Here is a 19,352-nt window from a genome sequence, read left to right as displayed (position 1 = left end):
ACTGAGCTCTCCCCCCCCCCGCGGCCCCTCCCCTCCAGCCCCGGGGCCCCCCACGACCGAGCTCTCCCCCCCCCGCGGCCCCTCCCCTCCAGCCCCGGGACCCCCCACGACCGAGCTCTCCCCCCCCCCGCGGCCCCTCCCCTCCAGCCCCGGGGCCCCCCACGACTGAGCTCTCCCTCCCACCGCCCCTCCCCTCCAGCCCCGGGACCCCCCACGACCGAGCTCTCCCTCCCACCGCCCCTCCCCTCCAGCCCCGGGGCCCCCCACGACCGAGCTCTCCCCCCCCCGCGGCCCCTCCCCTCCACCTCCAGGGCCCCCCACGACCGAGCTCTCCCTCCCATCACCCCTCCCTCCAGCCCCGGGGCTTCCACTCTCTGGTCCCTCCCACCCTGGTGGCTCATCCCTGGGCCCTGCTGCTATGTCTTGTAAAGCTCTGAATATTCAAGAATCCCAGGGCTGAGTTCCTTCCCGACTTGGTCGGTGGGCTGGCTCACTGTCATCTCTATGAAGTGGGTCCATCTCCAGGCCACCCCAGGCCTCCTCTGAACAGACTTGCGTCTCCAGCCACCTACCTGCTGGCTCCCCTTGGACCCCTACACACGCCCGACACATAAACTGTCCCCATATGGGCAGAGCTCCCCCCCCCCAGCACCCGCTGCGGTTCTGGCTGTTCCCCAACCTGGGAATGGGGTCCCCAGTGTAGCCGAATGCCTCCGTGTCCTCACCTCCATGGGGACCGCCCCATCCCAGCCCACAGCCTCCCTGCTTTCCCGCTACCTCTCCTGTGCGTCCGCAGCACAGCCCCCAGATGACCTCAGCCACCTCTCCCCTCTGATGAAAACCCTCGTTAACTTTCCACCTCGCTCACCGTGGCCTCAACCGGAAACGGTCAAGGTGTCGTGGGGCCTGGCGTCCCAGCACGTGCGTCCCCTCTGCGAGCCCGCTCTATTCCAGCTGCTCACCCCAACGGACCACACCTGCTCCCGCCGTGGGGTCTTTGCAGATGCCGGCCCTTCGTCCTGGAGAACCTTCCAGGCGCCTACCCACAGGACGTGCCCCTCGCTGCCTCCCCACCTCTGATTCCCGCCGCCAGGTGAGAAGGACTTTCCCGTCCGCCCGCATCAACGGCGTCTCCGGGCACAGTTCGCAGCCCCTCCTGCGCGTCTCTTCTCACCTCTCCCCACAGCTTTTGCTCGGGTCTGTCCCCGACTAGAACACGAGCTGAGGGAGCAAGAATGTGTCCGCTGCCCTGGACACATAGTAGGTGCTCAACAAAGCCTGGCTGAAGGAGGAGGGAGGGAGAGGGAAAAGCCAGTGTGACTTTCAGCTTTCCAGCTTGGGGGCTGGGTGGGGAGGGGGGGGCTGGCGGGTGGCAGTGTCGTTTACAAATAGGTGCATATTGTGACAACTTTCACACCAAATCCAGGCAAGGACGGTTCGTAAGGGGAAAAGCATATGCCTGAAGATGAACACATACGTGCCCCAAATAACTCAGTGTAAAATTGGTCCCACAAAGCACCAAAAACGTCTTTTCTTTACCCTTTTATTTTTGAGAGAGAGAATGAGAGCCTGAGCAGGGGAGGGGCACAGAGAGAGGGAGGCACAGAATCCGAAGCAGGCTCCAGGCTCCGAGCTGTCGGCACAGAGCCCGACGTGGGGCTTGAACCCACGAGCCACGAGATCATGACCTGAGCCAAAGTCGGATGCTTAGCCGACGGAGTCACCCAGGTGCCCCTAAAAAAATTCTTTTTAATGTTTATTTATTTTTGAGAGACAGAGGAGAGGCAGAGAGAGAGAGAGAGACCTAGAATCCGAAGCAGGCTCCAGGCTCCGAGCTGTGAGCACAGAGCCCGAAGCGGGGCTCAAACCCACGAACTGTGACCTGAGCCGAAGTCGGACGCTGAACCCACTGAGCCAGGAGCCCCAGCACCAAAGATGTCCTCACACGACACCCGTCCTCAATGAGCAGTGTGGCCGAGTGAAGAACCCTATGCTGAAAACCGCTTTCCCTCAGAAATGTGAGAGAATTTTCTCCTCTGTCTTTCAACATCCAGTGTTTTTATCAAAACTCTAAGTCCGTTCTTTTTCTGGGTTAGTTTTAAGGGAACCTGCTGTATTTTCCTCTCTGGAAATTGACAGGCTTGTCCCCAGGGTTCCGAGATTTTCGAAGTGAATGTTTAGTTTTGTGTGTGTGTCAAGCTTAGCAAACTGACGTCCTTTTGTTCTGGAGATTTTTGTTACATTATCTCTTTGATTGTGTCTTCCTTTCTGTTTCCCTCAACTTCACCTTCCAAGATTCCTATTGAGCTGGGTTGTTTTTGGTTTTGTTTTTCCACTATCACATTGTTCATTTCCAATTAACAATAGTCTTTTGTTTTGCGTTCTCTTCTTGTTCCTGAAAGCATCTTTTCAAAAATCGCTCCGGATCTACTCACAGCGTGCACGCGCACACACTCTCAGGCCTCACCTCCGCACGAGGGCAGTCAGACCTGACCGCCTCCAGCATCCCTGCTCACCTCCCTGGTGAGACGATTTCTCGGCATCTACAAAGTTCACGTGCATTCCTTCGCTTTGGGCTTTACCCCTCTGGCCTGCAGGCGCCCTGAGCGCACAGCCCCCGAGCCAGGTGTTAAAGGCCTTTTGGCTGTCAAATTAATTAATCGATGAAAGAAAGTGGAAAATTCAGGAGCCTAGCCCCTCTCTACTCTATCTCGTGAAACAAAGCAGGATAAGGAAATAATTCAACCCCGACTGTGCCTCCTGCCTTGTAAGGTCATTTCCCAGCCCCTCCGCCTGCTGCCCCGCCTTACTTTTCCCGCCTACACGCACGTATTGGCTCTTTACTGATAGTAAAGAGATGCCTGGGTCTGAATTTTTTCTCTTCCGCCCCAGACGAGTGACAGGAACAGACTCGACGTGCGTGGTCATTTGTCCCGTGTCCCCCGACACGGCGTTTGGCAGCAGCGAAGGCGGCCGTTGTGTCAGTGAGACCGGAGGCCCCCGAACACCGACCCTGAAGTGCCCCCTCAGGGCCCCGGGAAAATGCCCGTCTGGGGACAAGGAGGGGCGTGTCTGCTGGGGGGGGGGCGGGGAGGGTGCACACCAGTGTGTGAAGAGAGACCTCAGACAGACGAAGGGCAGGAGAGTACCGAGGACCAGGGCACACACGGAGTCCGGGAGCCATGGCTTCTCGCCAGGGGCCTAATGACGAAGTTCCCCTCCTGCGCCTGCGGGCCGAGCAGGAGCCGGGAGGGCACCCCCGGACTCCGCTGCCCATCGGGGCCCCGGGGTCGGCCCCAAACACAAACACAGAGATTCCGGGGCTTGAATTCCATCCAGAGACCGGTCATTTCGTGCAATTGCATGCGGTCTGAAAAAGAAACTCCCACCCCCACACACTGCCCTCCGGCAGACAGCAGCCTCCACCGTCGCGTGTTGCGGGGCCGGGTCCGTTCTGACCACAGGATCCTCCCAAAGGCACCACCGAGGGGCAGGCGCAATCACACCGTGTAATTTCCGTCTGGGAAGCGAAATGCCTCTGCCGTTACATCATTCCCCTTAGCGTAGTGGTCCCGGGAGAATAACGCCCGAGATGGTTCTCGAGGCCGACGACTGAAATCATCCTCTTGTGATTGTCTCTCCTGCCTCCCGTGGCCCCGGACCCCCCTCACACACAGTCTCTCACTTGCCCTCAAGTCCACGCGCGGAGGCGGGCGCCGTTATCCCGCTACCTGGTCCAGCCCACTGCCCCCGTGCCCTCCTCCCCGCGGAAGGGGACATCTGCACGACTCAGGTCAGGGGCGGGGCTCCCGTGGCAGCCCGGACCCCTCCCGTCCCACGGCTGGACAGCCGCCAAGCGGGCGGCCACAGTGGCCTGGAGAGGAGTCCTAAGCTCACGCGGGGCGTTTTGCATCTAGCGTTTTACAGGACGAGGTTGGGGAGGCTTGGTGGCCAGCCAGGGCCGGCTGGCTGACCGATGAAGTCATGCGAGCCCGCGGACCCGCTCACGTCGTGGTGGGAATGGGGACAGGCTTCGGTGCCAGCCAGAACGCACCCACTCACCCGCTCAGCGGTGGCTCTGCAGCGGGCCCGGTGGTCAGAAAGAATTCTCGCTTTGTCTGTAATATTCTAATTTTTTTTCAGTGGAAGCATGTTGGTGCGTTAGTGACATAGTCATGAGTTATGTTTAAATTTTTTTTTTTCAACGTTTATTTATTTTTGGGACAGAGAGAGACAGAGCATGAACGGGGGAGGGGCAGAGAGAGAGGGAGACACAGAATCGGAAACAGGCTCCAGGCTCTGAGCCATCAGCCCAGAGCCCGACGCGGGGCTCGAACTCACGGACGGCGAGATCGTGACCTGGCTGAAGTCGGACGCTTCACCGACTGCGCCACCCAGGCGCCCCGAGTTATGTTTAAAATCAAAGGATTTTAAACGTCCTGCTGCTTGGAGAGCCCTCGGGGTCTGGGAGGGGCTTCTAACTTCTGCTCTAATTGACTCAGACGCGCACCCTTCACGCCCGTTCAGGCCGGCCAGCGCCCGACCTCCCGCCACAGGCACCTGGGCACCACACGCGGGTCCCTCTGGCGGAAGGCGACCGATCAGAAAGCCGCACGGGAGAGGCCTTGACTCTCCAATCACTCGTGCAGACAGACCAGCAGCTAACTACAGCCGGGGCAAAGGAGGGCGGCCCCGACCAGTGGTAACATAGGAGTCGTCCGCAGGGCAAGGGGGGGAGCGGGGCGGGACAGTCTGGAAAGAGGAAGCATCTTGGAAGAAAAGTAGGATGTGGACGAGAAAGCTCGGGGTCACCTCCAGTTCACCCCTCTCCCACCGGGAGGCCTCACCACGTACCCCCTTTTGGGTCTCAGCCACCCCTCCGTCCCGGGGGTCCCCGCGGGAGACAGGACACCCTGTGACGTCTCATTTTTTTCATTACTGTCCATACTCACCAGAGCTCCAGGAGACGGACAGGGGTGGGCAGCAAAGGTCGTCGGGATCGAGGAAGGAACCGGGAGGCTGACCCGGGTCTCTCCTGGCCCGGCGCCCCCTGCCCCCGTGTCCAACAAGGTGGGCTGTGACTTGCTCGGGCACCCAAGTCCTGGAGTCGCACCAACCTTGTTTGAACCCAGCTCTGACGCTCGCTGTGTGACCTTGGGCAAATTACATAACCTCCCTGCGCCTCCGTTTCTAGAGCTGCAAAATGGGGCTGTTAACGCTTACACCAGACGAGCTGGGCGACGAAACGAGACAGTGCCTGCAAGATGCTTGGCATAAGCCTGGAGCGCCCACCATGGGGTCTCTGGTTCGGTGCCTGAATTTAAGAGTCAGGCAGGAGACCGGAGTCCGATCCGGGCCTTTCCCTCAGTACGGTGGTTTGCAGCCCTCCGTTAGCACGGCTGCTCCGGGCTGGGAAAGGCTCTGAGACCCCAGGGGTACGCACTAGGAGGGGTCTCTCATGTGAGCGTGGGGGCACGTGGGTGGCCTCACGTCCTGTCCCCGCATCCCCAAGGCCCCGTCCCGCAGACTGTCACCCCTTCTCTTCCAGGTGAAGCTTACCAGCACCTGGGTGGGCGGGGGGGGGGGGCTGCCCCGCACGCTCGCCCACGGCATCCCGGCCCCCTGCCCCAGCCTCACTCCTGGGGCCGGGTCCCCTCCGTCTGACGAGTTCATCCAGGGCCAGGGTGGTGCCGGGGACCTCTGCCCTCTGCCCCTCTCTCCTCTGCAGCAACGCAGCCCATCTTTCTTCCACGAGCTCCCGGTGTCTGTCCCCACCCTGTGCACCTGCACCTCCAGACATGTCAGCGAGCTCATCCGCTCCCGTCTTCTTGCTCTGATGGAAAGGCCAGAGGCCAAGGCTCAGCTCGGAGCCCCGGCCCTGGGACTCAGAGCCAGCCTTCCCTCCTACACCCGCGGCACCCCGCATCCCCGCACCTTAGAATCCCCCGGGACCTCTCTGAGCCTCCCCAGCCCCGGCCACATGCCAGACCGGGGATGTCACACTCTCTGGGATCGGGCACATCAGTGGTTTTCTGCAGGTTCGCCGAGCGATGCCCCCCCCCCCACCCCGTGTGGACAAGATTGGGAGGTCGTGCCCTTGCATCCAGCTCCGAGAGCCCCGACCCCGGCTGACCAAGGGCGGTCGGTCATTAGTACCCGGCCGTGCCCCCCAGAGAACCCTGTTTGATTCCAGATGAGGGAGAATGTCTGCAAGTTGTAGCAAAAAGCTGCCATTGGAAGTTACGCATGCAAGCTCCCCGCGGCCTAAATAAACGACAGTGTTTCCACAGATACGCGGCCACGTTCAACCCTCTCCAAGGCTCAGGAATTTCCTAATCGTGTTTACAAACCATAAAAGGTAAGTATAAATAGTGAAACGAATTACACACGGGCTTGACTTTTTATGAATCAAATTCTGGGAACAGAAAAATGCCCTGAACGTTTTTAACATGAAGCACCTAGTATCTGAATGTTTCTAACAGAGTTGCAATTATCTGCAAATTCTTTAAGTTCCCGCTGAGCCATGAGACGTGCTGCCCCCACGTTTTTATTTGTCTAACTGCCCGCACCTCTTTCCTGTGGAAAGACCACAAGTAGTGCACAAAGAAATGTCTTCTATTCAGTTGATTCAACTATGCACGTGTGACGTCTGTTGCCTGTAACAGAACTTGATTTCTCTGAATCTCAAATCTTTGGGCCACTCAGCCCCGTCCGTTAGGAATTGTCGGGCTGTGGATGCCCCCCAAAATGCTGACCGTTCCTCGGGAAAAGGAACACGCACTCGAAGGCAGCTTTGCGCACAATTTCTGGGAGCACCTGCCCTAAACCCCCCCAGGTCCCCGGTGGAGTCCAACGAAATGAGAGGCCCCAAAAGCTAAGTGCACTCTCAGGATTTGAACCCAGACCTCCCGGCCCTGCAGCCGTCCTGGGGGAGACCAGCCCGGGCCACTCTGCCAGGGTTCGGGGTCTGAATCTGCTGCCTGTGGACACACGCCTGCTACCTTGCCCCTCCGTGCACGGTTTGTCCGAGGCCGGGATGATGACCTTCCCTGTTGTCTCTAGCCTCGTCAACGATCGTGTTTGCTCTACAGACGCACCTCGGGGACACCGTGGTGCCACGTGGACCATCCCGATAAAGGTGGCGTTGCAATAGAGGGAGTCACGTGAATTTTCCGGTTTCCCACCAGGCATATGAGTTACGTTCACACCACTCTGGAGTCTATAAAGTGTGCAATAGCATCATGTCTCAATTTTGAGGCACAAGTAAAAATACTTTATTGCTAAAACATGCTAGCCATCCTCTGAGCGATTAGCGCGTCCTGATCACTGCAGATCCCATCCCATCGCCAACATCATAGCGAAAAGTTTGAAATATTACCAGAATCACCGAAAGGTGACCCAGAGACAGGAAGTGAGCAAACGCCGTTGCACCAACAGCATGGACAGACGAGCTCCCCGCCCGGCGGCCGCAGCCCTTCGCTTGGCCGAGAGCGCAGTGTCCACGAGGCACGCCTGTCGGGACTCAGAAGCGAGGGAAGAGCCTCCCGGGGAGGCGGCCTGCTGGCGTCCTCCATCGCCAAGCTGCTAAGTGACGTGGCTCCAAGCCCCGCATCTTGGCACGCACCGCCCTGCGCCCCTGGTCCCCAACGTCCCCTGGGGACGTTGCGGCTTGGTCCCCAGTAGGACCTGCCTCATCATCTTCTGTTCCTCGTGAGAGTCTGTCAGCCTGTGAGCTCCTGGCCCTGTCTGCCCTCAAGGACGCTGACAAAGAAGGGGACTCCGTAGAGGCCACTGGCGGGATCGACGGGCGGGCGGGGAGCACTCACGGGCACCTCCTCAGGCATTGGCGTTTCCCGGCCACTCTCCCGGTTGGCAGGACGGAGCACTTTTCCTCTGGGGAAGTTTAGCAAGGCTTCTCTCCGAGGATCTTGCCTCCTTGCTTATCCTCTCCTAACCCTTCGACTCAGAGAGCTAGAGAGCACCGCAACTAAGGAGGCCCGAGGCCGACCTAGGTCCTTCCCTCTTGTGCTAAAACACACACAAAATTCGCCGTGTTGTGCGACCACCACCACTGCCTATTCCAGAACATTTTCATCACCCCGAAGAGGAACCCCTACTCCTTGGCCGCGCCCCACCCCCTCCGTCCCCAGCCCCTGACAGCCACGCATCCACTTTCTGTCTCCGGATTTGCCTGTTCTGGATGCTTCGTACAAACAGAATTGTGGGATATGTGGACTTGCGGCTTCTTTCGCGGAGAAGGTTTTCAAGGTCCACCCGCATCGTGGCACCTCTCAGTACGGCACCCGTCCTATGGCCTTTGTGCAGCCACCCCTCCCTCATGCTCCACCCGTCCGCGGACAGGCGTTTGGAGCTTCTGACTCGCGGTGCTGGCTTTTCGAGGTGTGGCCCGTGGACCAGCATCAGGACCAACGGGGAGCCCGTGAGAACTGCAGGATCGCAGGCCTCCCCCCTCCCCCCAGAAATGCCCCCCCACAAGATCCCCAGTGTTCCCAGCTTGGGGAGCCCCGGCCACGCGGGTCCCGGGCTCAGCGGTGCACGGACTCGCCAGTGTACCTGTTCCCCTCACCGCTGGGGCTTTCTCCATCCCGTACGTGGTCTTGCTTTGGAATCGGGAGATACTTGGTGAGCCGGGGAACAAGACGTGGCAGAGGCCTCCCCTTCGAACTGGCGACCAGAGGCTCCCACACACCAACTTGGGGCTGGAAGTCCGCGATTTCAGCTCCGCTCTGCCATTTGCTGGCCGCACAGCTTCCCGGAGCCTCTCTCTTGAGGTCAAGGGGGCTGTCTAGTGCTTCCCGAGGACACCTGTGGGCACTCACCACGGACGTGCCACCGGACCAGCATCCACACGCACACAGAGGCGCTTTTCTTTTTTCTTTTTTTTTTTTTTTCAACATTTATTTATATTTGGGACAGAGAGAGACAGAGCATGAACGGGGGAGGGGCAGAGAGAGAGGGAGACACAGAATCGGAAACAGGCTCCAGGCTCTGAGCCATCAGCCCAGAGCCCGAAGCGGGGCTCGAACTCACGGACCGCGAGATCGTGACCTGAGCTGAAGTTGGACGCTTAACCGACTGCGCCACCCAGGCGCCCCCAGAGGCGCTTTTCTACGCCATCGGTCAACTGCCAACATATCATGTAATGTACTTAATACTGTGGCCACTTAAACGCCACTACCTCCTTAATGCTACCCTCGCCCCACACGCAAATACTCTGCTTTCCAACCTTTTGGACTGTTTCTTCTGGTATTTATCTCTATGCTTCTCAAGCACCTTCTTACGCTGCTGTTTTTTTTGCTTTCAATTTTAGGTATTATCGATTAATCCATAAGGATGTAGGGATACAGATTTCTCTCTCTTACACCACCGATCCTATACACACTGCCAGGCTTCTCTCCCTCCACTCTCCCATGCTGGTTAAATCAGCATTCAATGTTAAATTACTATGACCATGTAAATACTACACATGATGACACCACACAAATTATATCTACTTTCTTCTGTAACTTTTTGTTTTTCCTGGAGTTGATTATTGCTCCAATTTTTCATTTTCTTCTCTTCGTAGGTAACTATAAATCATTCCTAGAATTTTCTACTGGATTAGAAAGATTTCTCCTTGGCATAATCAAACACAGTAGTCTTCCGTCCATTTCATTTTGGGGGCATGTGTTCCCCAGACCTGATGAATAGCTATCATTCTGGGAATTTCTTCCACCCTCTCCAGTGTCGAGTTCTGTTCCCAAATTTCAGGTTCAGGTCGTCCTCTTTCTTGTTTTGCCCCTTCTTTGCTAGAGCATATCCTCAAAGAGTTTCTTAAGAAAGAAGGCACAGAAAGCTAATTTTTGAGACCCTATTATGTCTGAAAAGGATAGCTTGGATGGTAATAGAGTCCCTCTACTACCTTAAGCCTTTTAGGGGTATTACAAAAATTTTCAAGCAAATATGAAAGTAGAAAGCTACTATGATATAATATTCATCACTCAGATACATCAATTGTCTTAATCCTTTCCAATCAGCTTATTTGACAGTCTGTCTCCTACAGTTCTATTTTCTGAAGTTTCCAGAGAACAGCCCTGCTCTTGCCTGTGCCTCTGACTCTCACTCAAGGAAGAGTGTTTCCTTGTGCGTCTGAACCCTGAGCCTCCATTCAGTGGGACTCTACCTGGAAGGATGACCTAGTTTGAGCTGATGTACCTTCCAGAGGGATTTTTCTGATTGCTTCAGCCAGACTTCCCAATTTTTATGTTAATTCTTATGATGGGCGTCCCGGACCACGAGGCTAATGTAAGTCTGAACCCCAAGTACACGAATGGCGTGCGCCCGTGATTCTGAGGTTTCAGGAGTGTGAGTGTTTCTTCCCCACGCTCAGATCCCAGCCCAGTGTAGACGAGCTGGCATGCCACGTTCCCCTTCCACTGGACTGGTTCTTCTCTCGTAGCCACAAGTGTAGCCTCTAGGCTCCCAGCTCCGTGCAGGGGGAGGGGAAGCTTACTTCCAGCCCCCCACCCCCACCAACTTTGTGTGGACAGGACTTCTCTCTCGTCCAAGCCCTTATTATGACATGGGGACCCACGTCTCCTCTGTAAGTGCATGTGCTTAAAAGGTCAGGCCTTCATTCCTGGAACGTGGACCTTTAAAGTTTCCTTCTTTTAAAGTCAGCTGTTGGCTTAAATGTTTGCCACGTCTCACCAGGCATTTCTACATGCGCGTAGCAGGAGCTTTGGGGTTATCTAGTTTATCGTGTTGTCTGACTGTTAAAGCTAAAGCCATTGTTGTAGTTCACCGCATCACTCACAACTGCAGGGTAAATGTGGGATCCCAGAGTCTGTGAGACATTTTCTCTGCACCCCTCCCAAGTCAAAGCACTGAGGATCCAACCTCCAAGGCAGAGAAAGGCGTCTTTCCAGAGATGGAGAATAGGGAGTCTCTTCCTCTTTCTGAAAATTCAACCAAGCAAGTGGCAAGGGGCACAAGCAAAACGGTGAGCCCGCCTTTGCGGTGTGAGCGCAGCCCGTGTCCACCCGCAGAAGACCGTGGGAGCAGCCTGGCACAGCCCGAGCGCAGTTCTCAGTGTGACCCTGAATCAACACCAGGCCCTGCCTCTGTTCTCTCCTTACCTGGCCGTGAACTACCTGGACCGTGTTGTTAAAACCCCCCAAGAGCTGCCGGATGTTTGCAGACACGGCCGCCAGCCCTTCTCCAGGCCCCTTCTCCGCGTGCCCAAGTGAAGTCTCTCAGAGCACCCGATGCCTGCTTCGTCGCGTGAGCTCCCGGAGACCGGGCCGCCTTCGAAGGCTGAGCCGGATCTCTGAGCGTGTGCCTCCGGCTCCGAGCCCGGGGACGGACGCCGCGAGCACTGCACGCGTGCTGAGGGAGTGAACGAAGCGGAGGGCGCCGGGCCGGCTCTCGTGGGGGAGCGGGCAGCGGAGGCCCAGAGAGCACAAGTCCTGGGCGGGATCCAAGCTGTTGTGGCTTGCCTCCAGCAGATCGGGGTTTGAAGCCGTTAAGTTTTTACATCCTAAATTTTTTCCTAGTAATAATAAGAGTTGGCATTGGAGCTACTGGACCATCGTGTGAACGTGGTTCAACAGGAAGCTCTTTATAAATGGTTAATCAGCCAAGGAAGCTAGACGGAGCCGACAGGGAGCTTCCCTGGGATTATACGAGGAAAGGGAGGCAGGATCCAGCGTGGAATCCACGTGGATGGAGTTCCGAAGCTTACACACCAGAGGCCTCATTTAAAAGACAAAAACAGCAGTGACCACAAGCTTTCATTATTGGATGTTTTTCAAAACACAGAAGTACGAGATTTGGTTGTAACCGGCTGATATAATGTCACACACGAGGGGAAAGCTGACAACCTCCCCTCCCCGCCCCAGGGCCCTAGGACACCCACACCGGCAGTCTGGTCAGTACGCTCTGACCAGCTTTTCCCTTCGCTCATGCAAACCCGGACAAGTTCACGTGGGGCTTAAATTGTTTCTTATTCCCCATATATTATCTCACTATACTCATTACTCTGCCGTTTGCCTTTTTTTTCTTCATATATGACACACGCTCCTTACCAAAAAAAAAAAAAAAAAGACCTAAACGTTCCTTTCTAACTTCTTTAGCTATTTCTACGAGCACACGAGGGCACCATTTTGCAAAGGTGGTGAGCTCCACAACTGGTGGGGGTACTGGGGCCGCACACCCTTGCCACCCACGGCCCGCCTTTTCTTTCCACACTTTCCCCCACCCTTACGTCACGGGGTTGCCAGATCCAGCAAATAAAAATGCATTACTTGGGACAAACAGTTACAAAATAATTGCATGGGACGCAGTTATACTAGAAAAATGTGGCCCTGAAACTGAAATTTCACGGGGAATCCCACATCTCATCTGGCAACCCGATTATATAAACACACACACTGGGAGTCCCACTATAAACACTGCTTTGTACCTCTGACCCCAAACACCCAAGGACATGTCTCCAGGCCAGATGATGTGGCTCTTCTCTCTTAACAGCCACATAAGAGGGCACGTGTGGCTTCCCTAGTCTGTCCCTCCTGTCCCAAGCCCCCAGAAGGTTCCTCCGTGTCTCCTCGGTGCCACCAGCAGCTCAGGGTTTGTGCTTTGGGGACCGGGGACAGCAGCACGGAGACGTAGCCCAGGAACTGGCTTTTGCACTTTAAACACACCAGGTTTTCTATACGCATTTCTTCAGGAGAAATGCTGGCGGCCGGCTTCACGGAAAGGAAACCGAATGAGAACCTCCCGCTAACCTGGAACAGAAAAGGTGCGCAGATGGAGAAGACTGCGTTTTACATCTTCCTGCGCCCCCCCCCCCCCTTGGCAGTCTTTCCTTGTGAAAAGGGAAGGATTTTCTTCTTGGGTTTTTTCCTCTTACAAGAAAAGGTTTAACTATTTTCCTTCGAACGGAGATACTGGTTTGCCAGCAGCTGCAGAGAAGCCAGGAGAGAGGCCCCCGGCTCTTGGGCCTGGGAATCCCAGGTGTCAGGCACCTTGATCGGACATCCGGGCTGTAGTCTGGGCACCTGGGGAACCCAGGCTTGTCTCTGGAGACTGAAAGTACCCTTTCCTGCCCACCTTTCCTGAGATTCCTCACTGGTCCTTCCCGGTCAGAGACGCGGCGCTAGGAGCGGGCAGGACGGGAAGGGACAACGCGCAGGGGAAGGCAGAGCGGGAAGGAGGCAGGGAGGACGCGGCTGCCGGGGGCAGGCCGGGGCTCAGGACGCACACCGGAGCCGGAGCCGGGAGGCTGATGTCAGAGGCCCACATGCACCCCCCGCCCGCAATCATACACCCCCCCCCCGCCTTTTTGCCTGGCCTTTAGGGACACCGAGGGCGGCCGGGGAGGGGAGGGCCATGGAAAGTGGGTGCGTTAGACCCCCACTCACGCCTTGTCTTAGTGAGTCAGGTGGGCCAAGGCTTTCCGGTGGGAACCACTTCCGAGTTGGGGGCAGAGCGCAGCGCCTCCTCCCACAGGCCGGGCACCGAGCTCCCGCACAGCCTGTTCCCCATCGCAGAGGGAAGCCCACCCTCAGTCGCGCGCACGCAGCCCCCAGACACGCCCGGGCCCCGCCCCTACCCTGCGCTCCGCCTCCGACTCTGTGACCCCGGCCCTCTGCCCTCTGGCCCTCCCCAACCCCGAGCCCCATCCACGGCCCAGACCCCGTCCCCCCTCCTCCACCCCGTGGACCCGGCCCCCAGTACTCTCTCCGGCCCCCTGCCCGCTGGTGCCAGAACCTACCCCCCTCGTATTCCCGGAGCCCACCCCCCACGGACTCCCAGCCCCGCCCCACGCACCTTTGCGCACGGAACCCGCCCTCCCGGGACCCCCGGACCAGGTCCCCCCAGACCCCGGCGCGCGTTCCGGGACACTTGGCGGGGCCGCCCGGCCCCCCGCACGCACCGCGGGGACCCTGGCGACCCCGGGTTGGGGCCTCGCGCCCAGGGCACAGCGGAGGCCCGCAGGCCTGGGCGCGTCACAAAGGCTCATCGCCGGCGAGGGCGCGCGTCCCGGAGGCCTGCGCGGAGTCGGCGTCTGAGCGCAGGCGGCGCGGGAGCAGGCGGGCGGCTTGCGGTCCCCGCAGCCCAAACCGGGCGCAACGAGCGGGGCGCGGTGAGCGGGTAATGGGGCCCCTGCCGCCTCCTCCTGGAAACAGGCGTCCTCGGGCACCTGCGGGCCGTGGGTGACGCGGCTTCCTTAGGTTTCTTCCCGGGCTGGCAGCTCCCCACCTGGGGGACAGGTCTGTGAGCCCTTGGGGTGGGTTCCGATCCCTTCCCGCTCTCTGCGGGCGTTCGCGGGGAGACTTTCCCAACTTGCAACACCGGTTTCCCCACCTGCAAACTGGGTGTGTTCACCGTGCCCAGCAGGGACCCCCCCCAGAAGCGCCTTGGCCTCCACTTACCAGGCGCAAACGCGGTATAGCCTCTGATTCGCACCAGGCACCTGCACGGATCAGCTCATTTAATCCTCCCGCCGCTAAGACAGAGGCGCCACTATTATCCCTGGTTTTCAGATGTGGAGACTGAGGCACAGAGAAATTTAACTTGCCTGAGGTCATCCCTAGCAACTGATAGAACCAGGACCCGACCTCTGAGCTCCGCGGCCTGCGGCTGGCGAGGTCGTTTAGGAGGGGAGGATGTGCCCAGTACCGACTGTGGCTTTTGGCTTTCCCAGCCCATGGATCGGTTCTGCCCACACCACCCGGTGGTTCCGTGTCTGAGAGCTCCCGCGCCCAGTGACTGCTAGGGCAAAGGGTTTTGCTCAGCTCTGGGAGTGGCTTGGCCTCTCTCACGCGCCTAGCTCCAAGCAAAGTGCTGGGGACCCAGTTCTGTGAACAAAGAGACGACCCTCTCTCTTCCTTTGTTCAGTGTGCAAGTGCGACTCACAAGAATGAGGCCGTCCCTGGTCTCAAGGGGTGTGTGAGTCCCGCGGGAGACAGGCTGGGACGAGGATCATCGTCAGGGACGGACACGGGCGAGAGGGGAACCCTGGACGGGGCCAGGCCGCTGCCAAATCCCGCGTGCAGGTCTGCCTGGATCCGGAGGCGGGGGAGGGCGCCGGGCCCCAGAGGACCTGGCAGAACCAGCCTCCCACACATCACCACCGTCGGGGGCGCCCGGGGGTCCGTCACAGGGAGAGCCGAGAGGAGAGCGGCACGGACGCCCACCACGGTTGCACGCGGGTCCTAGATGCAGCCGGGGACAGGCACGGAGAGCAAGTGAGCGACGCTCACGAGCTCACGCGCAGACGCATGTCCGTCCCGCATTGAGAAGTGCGATTGACGTGTCCCTCGGCTCCTGAGGGCTGTGTGACCACAGGCAAGCGCCCTCACCCCTCTGGGGCTCAGTTTCCATCTGTAAAGACATACTTCCCAGAGCTCCTCCAGCCCTGCGGTTTCATGAGCCGTGAGGATAATCTCGGGCCACTTGGTAAAGTAGCCGGCAGAAGCGTTCCGGGGCCACAGGGCCGCCAGCTTGAAGCGCGGGGCCTCTGGGAGAGACAGGGAAAGGGAAAGAGGAGGAGTTTCAGGCCAGGGAAACGTGGAAATCAAACCGTCAGGAAGACTTCAGCAGATGGCTCCTGTAGAAAGTCCCAGGGCCCAGCACCCCAGGTGGGCGGTGGCCGAAGTCTGCTCTGGCCATTCATCCTCCCCCTCCCTGGAGGGTCCTTTCTAACGTCAGACTGACACCACCTGTGGACGCAGGATCCTTGGCCCTTGCCGGGCCCCAGCGGCCTCATGGGAGGCTCTCCGCCCGTGACCCTTGATGTGCCGCGAACCCTTTGAATGCAAACACCCCCATCGGCAATTCGGTGCCAAGAAGCCAGGGTCCCCATCCCCAGAAGGGGACCTGGCATGTCGGAACTCCAGTCTTGGCTCCTAGGACGCAGCCTCTGTCTGCATCGCTCCGGGGCCCCTTGACCCGGCACCTCCCCTCTGTTCCGGCTCCAACCCCCGCCCCCACAAGCGAAGTGACAATTTTTAGTTCCCCGCACATGAACAGATCCCATTCGTTCCCAGTTCTGTGGCTTCGCGCCACGGTGCCCTCTGCCCAGAGTGTGTCCGCTCTCCTCCAGCACTGCCAGGCCGACCTGGGCTGCCTCGCGGCTCCCAAGCAGCCCGCGAAGCCCCTCCCGGATGCCGCCTCCTCTGAACAGCCCTGTCCCCAGGCTCCTCACTCCTGGGACTGTGCTGGGCGCGGGTCCCGGTGTGCGTGTGTCCAAGAGACCCCGACGGCCTGGGTCTCCGCGGGCCTTCACGGCGAGGCTCGCCCCTCACGGAAGGGCTGCACGTGAGGCCGGGCTGCGAGTTCATTCAAGGGGGTCTGGTTTCTGTTCGGCAGGTCACGGTGCTTCCTTTTTACTCCCCACAGAAGACGAGCGGTCGCTTTCGTTTCCTCGTTTTTGGAAGCCCCTGCCTACCGCACGGCTGCTCTGGACACCCCGGTTCCTCGATGGACGAAGAAAGCCAAGCCGTCCAGCCCCGAGACCAGAGCTGCTGGGCCGCCCTGCCCGACGTGTGCCTGCGTCGCGTGTTCTGGTGGCTGGGAGACAGGGACAGGTCCCGGGCCGCCCTCGTCTGCAGAAAGTGGAACCAGATGATGTACTCGGCTGACCTCTGGCGGTACAGGACCATCACGTTCAGCGGGAGACCCTCCAGGGCACACGCGTCCGAGTTCGAGTCGGCTCTTTGGTACGTGAAGAAATTCGGCCGCTATCTGGAGCACCTGGAGATCAAGTTTCTGAACCCTTACAATGCCGTGCTCACCAAGAAGTTCCAGGTCACCATGCGAGGCCTCCTGTCCTGTCTGGGCAACAGCAACAACCGCCTGAAGTCGCTGTCCGTGCAGCACCTAGAGCTGGACCGTCCCGCCTGGAGGAACAGCATCCGCGGCTCGTTCCTCAAAAGCCTGAGCTTCTTCTTGAGGAAAGCGGGAAGGCAGCTGGACCACCTCAGCCTGAAAGGGGCCAGGCTGACCGTGGAGCAGGGCTGCGCCGTGCTCGGCTCCCTGAGCTGCTCACGGGGCGAGAGCCTGGTGTCCCAGCTCAACATCGAGGACTACTTCAGCCACCACCTGGCCGTCTACAGCAGCCCCCAGTTCAGCAAGACCATGGCCACGTTCCGCAGCCTGGTGTCCCTGACGCTCAATTACAACTGCATCTCGGACGAGCTGCTGGACGGCCTGTGCGAGAACAACGCCAGGACCCTCTGGACCATAAACATCAAGTGCCACGTCCACGACCCCCACGGCCAGGTCATCTGGGGCATGTCCTGGGCCAGGCTGGCCAGGCGCGCCTCCAACCTCAAGGTGAACTTCTTCTTCGAGCGGGTCATGAGGCACGAGCGGCTGGCCCGGGTCCTCCTGCAGGAGATCCCCGTTCGGGGCCTCAGTCTGAGAAGCTGCTACTTCAGCGACCCGGACTGGTCCATGAGGCCCACGCTGACGGATCTCCTGCCCACCTTCCGGCACACGCTGCAGGTAGGGGGGCCGAGGGCCGGGAGGCTCCCCCAGGGCAGAGGCCTCTCCCCTGCTGCCTGCTCCCGGCCGGGCCTGTGCCCACTCAGACCGACGCTCGGGCTATGTTCCCGGACCACGCGTCCCCCGCCCCTGCCCCGGGGTCACAGTGGGTGGCAGCTACTGCTCACCTGTGCACGCGCAGCACGAGGCATTTTCGGGTGGGCTACCCGCCAGGGAAAGCCCTCTGTGCCCTCTCGGAGCCTCTCCAGGTTGAGGGCGGGTCTGAGGCCGCTTCCTCCCGGCACCAGGTCCCGGCAGCACCCGGGAGTCTGACTCCAGACCAGACCCACCAAGTCACTGAGGAGCCCGGGGGCGTGCGCGGCCCTCTCCCCTGGCCGCTTCCCCATCTGTAAAATCGGGGTCATTGTGTCCCTCCACGGACCTCCAGGGAGGCTGGGACGATTGAGGCCAACTGATACAAATACCACCACCACCACCGAGGGCCTCTAAGTGCCGATAACTCATTTGAAGCCTGCCTGTTACTGTCCTTCCGTGAGGGGGGGTGGGGGGGGTGGCTGTCTGGTGGCCCGGCTGGGAGGCTGAGGGGCTGGGACCAGCGCCTCGGGCTCTGAGCTCCAAATGCCTCTTGCGGATTGGGTGAAATCACCCACACGTCCCGTCTGTTACCTGTGGCCCTGGGGCCACCGTGGTCGTCTGACCCACAGCCGGGCCGCAGGTGTGTTGTGGGAGGACCCGGCCGGTCCCAGCATCTCTGCCCACTGCACCACCCCCCCCCCCCACCCCATCTCCCCTTCGCTGCCTTTCCAGAAACTGACGTTTGAGTTCAACAACAACCACGAGTCCCTGGACGAGGAACTGTGCTCCCTCGTCTCATCCTGCAGGAAGCTGTTCTACTTCAAAATCTGGGCTTTCCTGGATGTCAGGTTCGTGGAGCGGATCCTGAAGAGCCAGGAGGAAGGGCAGTGTTCCCTGCGCACTCTCAAGGTGAGGCCCTGGGTCTGTCCCCGGGGGTACCTGCACGGGAGGGGGCCCAGAGCCCCCTCTCCCCGGCAGCTGGGCTTGGGCCGTGCCCGGCGATGCCCGACCGTGCGCGCCCGAGGCTGGGACCGGCGTGGGGCCGGCCTGGCGCGGTCACGGCGCGCGTGTCGTGTTTCTGTGCTGCGCAGGTGCGAATTTACACGAACAGGTACGAGACCGACGACGAGGACAGGACGCTGCGTGAGATCCACCGGAAGTACAGGAAACTCATCGACTCCGAGCTCAACTATTTCGTCATCGCTTACCCCATGATGTAGGGAGCACTCTCCGAGGGCGTCGGAGCCCCCCGCCGGCTCCCACAGAAGGACCCGGAACCCCCCCCCCACCCCCCCGTGTCCACGTTGCCAATTCCACCCCATCCGACGCCCCAACAAAGGCTGGGGCCGCTGGTCATGTGCCTTTAAAGTGCTATCTTTACCAACTACCCAGGGCTGGCTTCTCCTTTGTCCCCGGGCGTGGGCTGCATGGCCTGCCTCAGGCGGGAGCTGAGAGCCCGGAGCCACACAGAGCAGTGCCTCGCCCGACTCCTAGAACACCTAGAACACCTCGGGGGGCAAACAGAACCACGCTTTCCCCCGACTGGCCAATTCGGAAAAGCCTGGTGTCCCTGGTGACCACAGGAGCCCCAGCACCAACTCAGCGCTGGGTTGGAAATGCACGTCCTCTGGGAGGTGGGGAAATTCCCGCTTGCAAGTTATTTTTAACTTTTATTTAGTTTTGAGAGAGAGAGCGCGCGCACGTGTGAGCAGGGGAGGGGCAGAGAGGGAGACACAGAATCTGAAGCAGGCTCCAGGCTCTGAGCT

At 59.3% G+C, this 19,352-nt stretch overlaps 1 protein-coding gene across 6 annotated transcripts; it reads left to right on the top strand.

Annotated features, from left to right (window-relative positions):
• Window positions 1-14,028: 14,028 nt before the first annotated feature.
• Window positions 14,029-18,973, top strand: FBXO39 (F-box protein 39). 6 transcript variants are annotated; one of them, XM_045487287.1, is made up of 5 exons: window positions 14,045-14,146; window positions 14,902-15,059; window positions 16,405-17,511; window positions 18,319-18,495; window positions 18,678-18,973. In XM_045487287.1, the coding sequence occupies exons 3-5, from the start codon at window positions 16,486-16,488 to the stop codon at window positions 18,804-18,806; spliced, it is 1,332 nt and encodes a 443-aa protein (XP_045343243.1). In that variant the 5' UTR covers window positions 14,045-14,146; window positions 14,902-15,059; window positions 16,405-16,485; the 3' UTR covers window positions 18,807-18,973. The 6 variants fall into 6 exon arrangements, with proteins under 6 accessions (XP_045343249.1, XP_045343243.1, XP_045343247.1 ...); XM_045487288.1 differs by having other exon boundaries at window positions 14,068-14,154; XM_045487289.1 differs by lacking the exon at window positions 14,045-14,146 and adding an exon at window positions 14,166-14,273.
• The last annotated feature ends 379 nt before the right edge of the window (window positions 18,974-19,352 follow it).

The sequence above is a fragment of the Leopardus geoffroyi genome, chromosome E1 (genome assembly GCF_018350155.1).
Source record: "Leopardus geoffroyi isolate Oge1 chromosome E1, O.geoffroyi_Oge1_pat1.0, whole genome shotgun sequence".
Lineage (NCBI taxonomy): Eukaryota > Metazoa > Chordata > Mammalia > Carnivora > Felidae > Leopardus > Leopardus geoffroyi.
The sequence above is the reverse complement of the archived record's forward strand: the minus strand, read 5'-3'. Positions and strand labels throughout refer to the sequence as shown.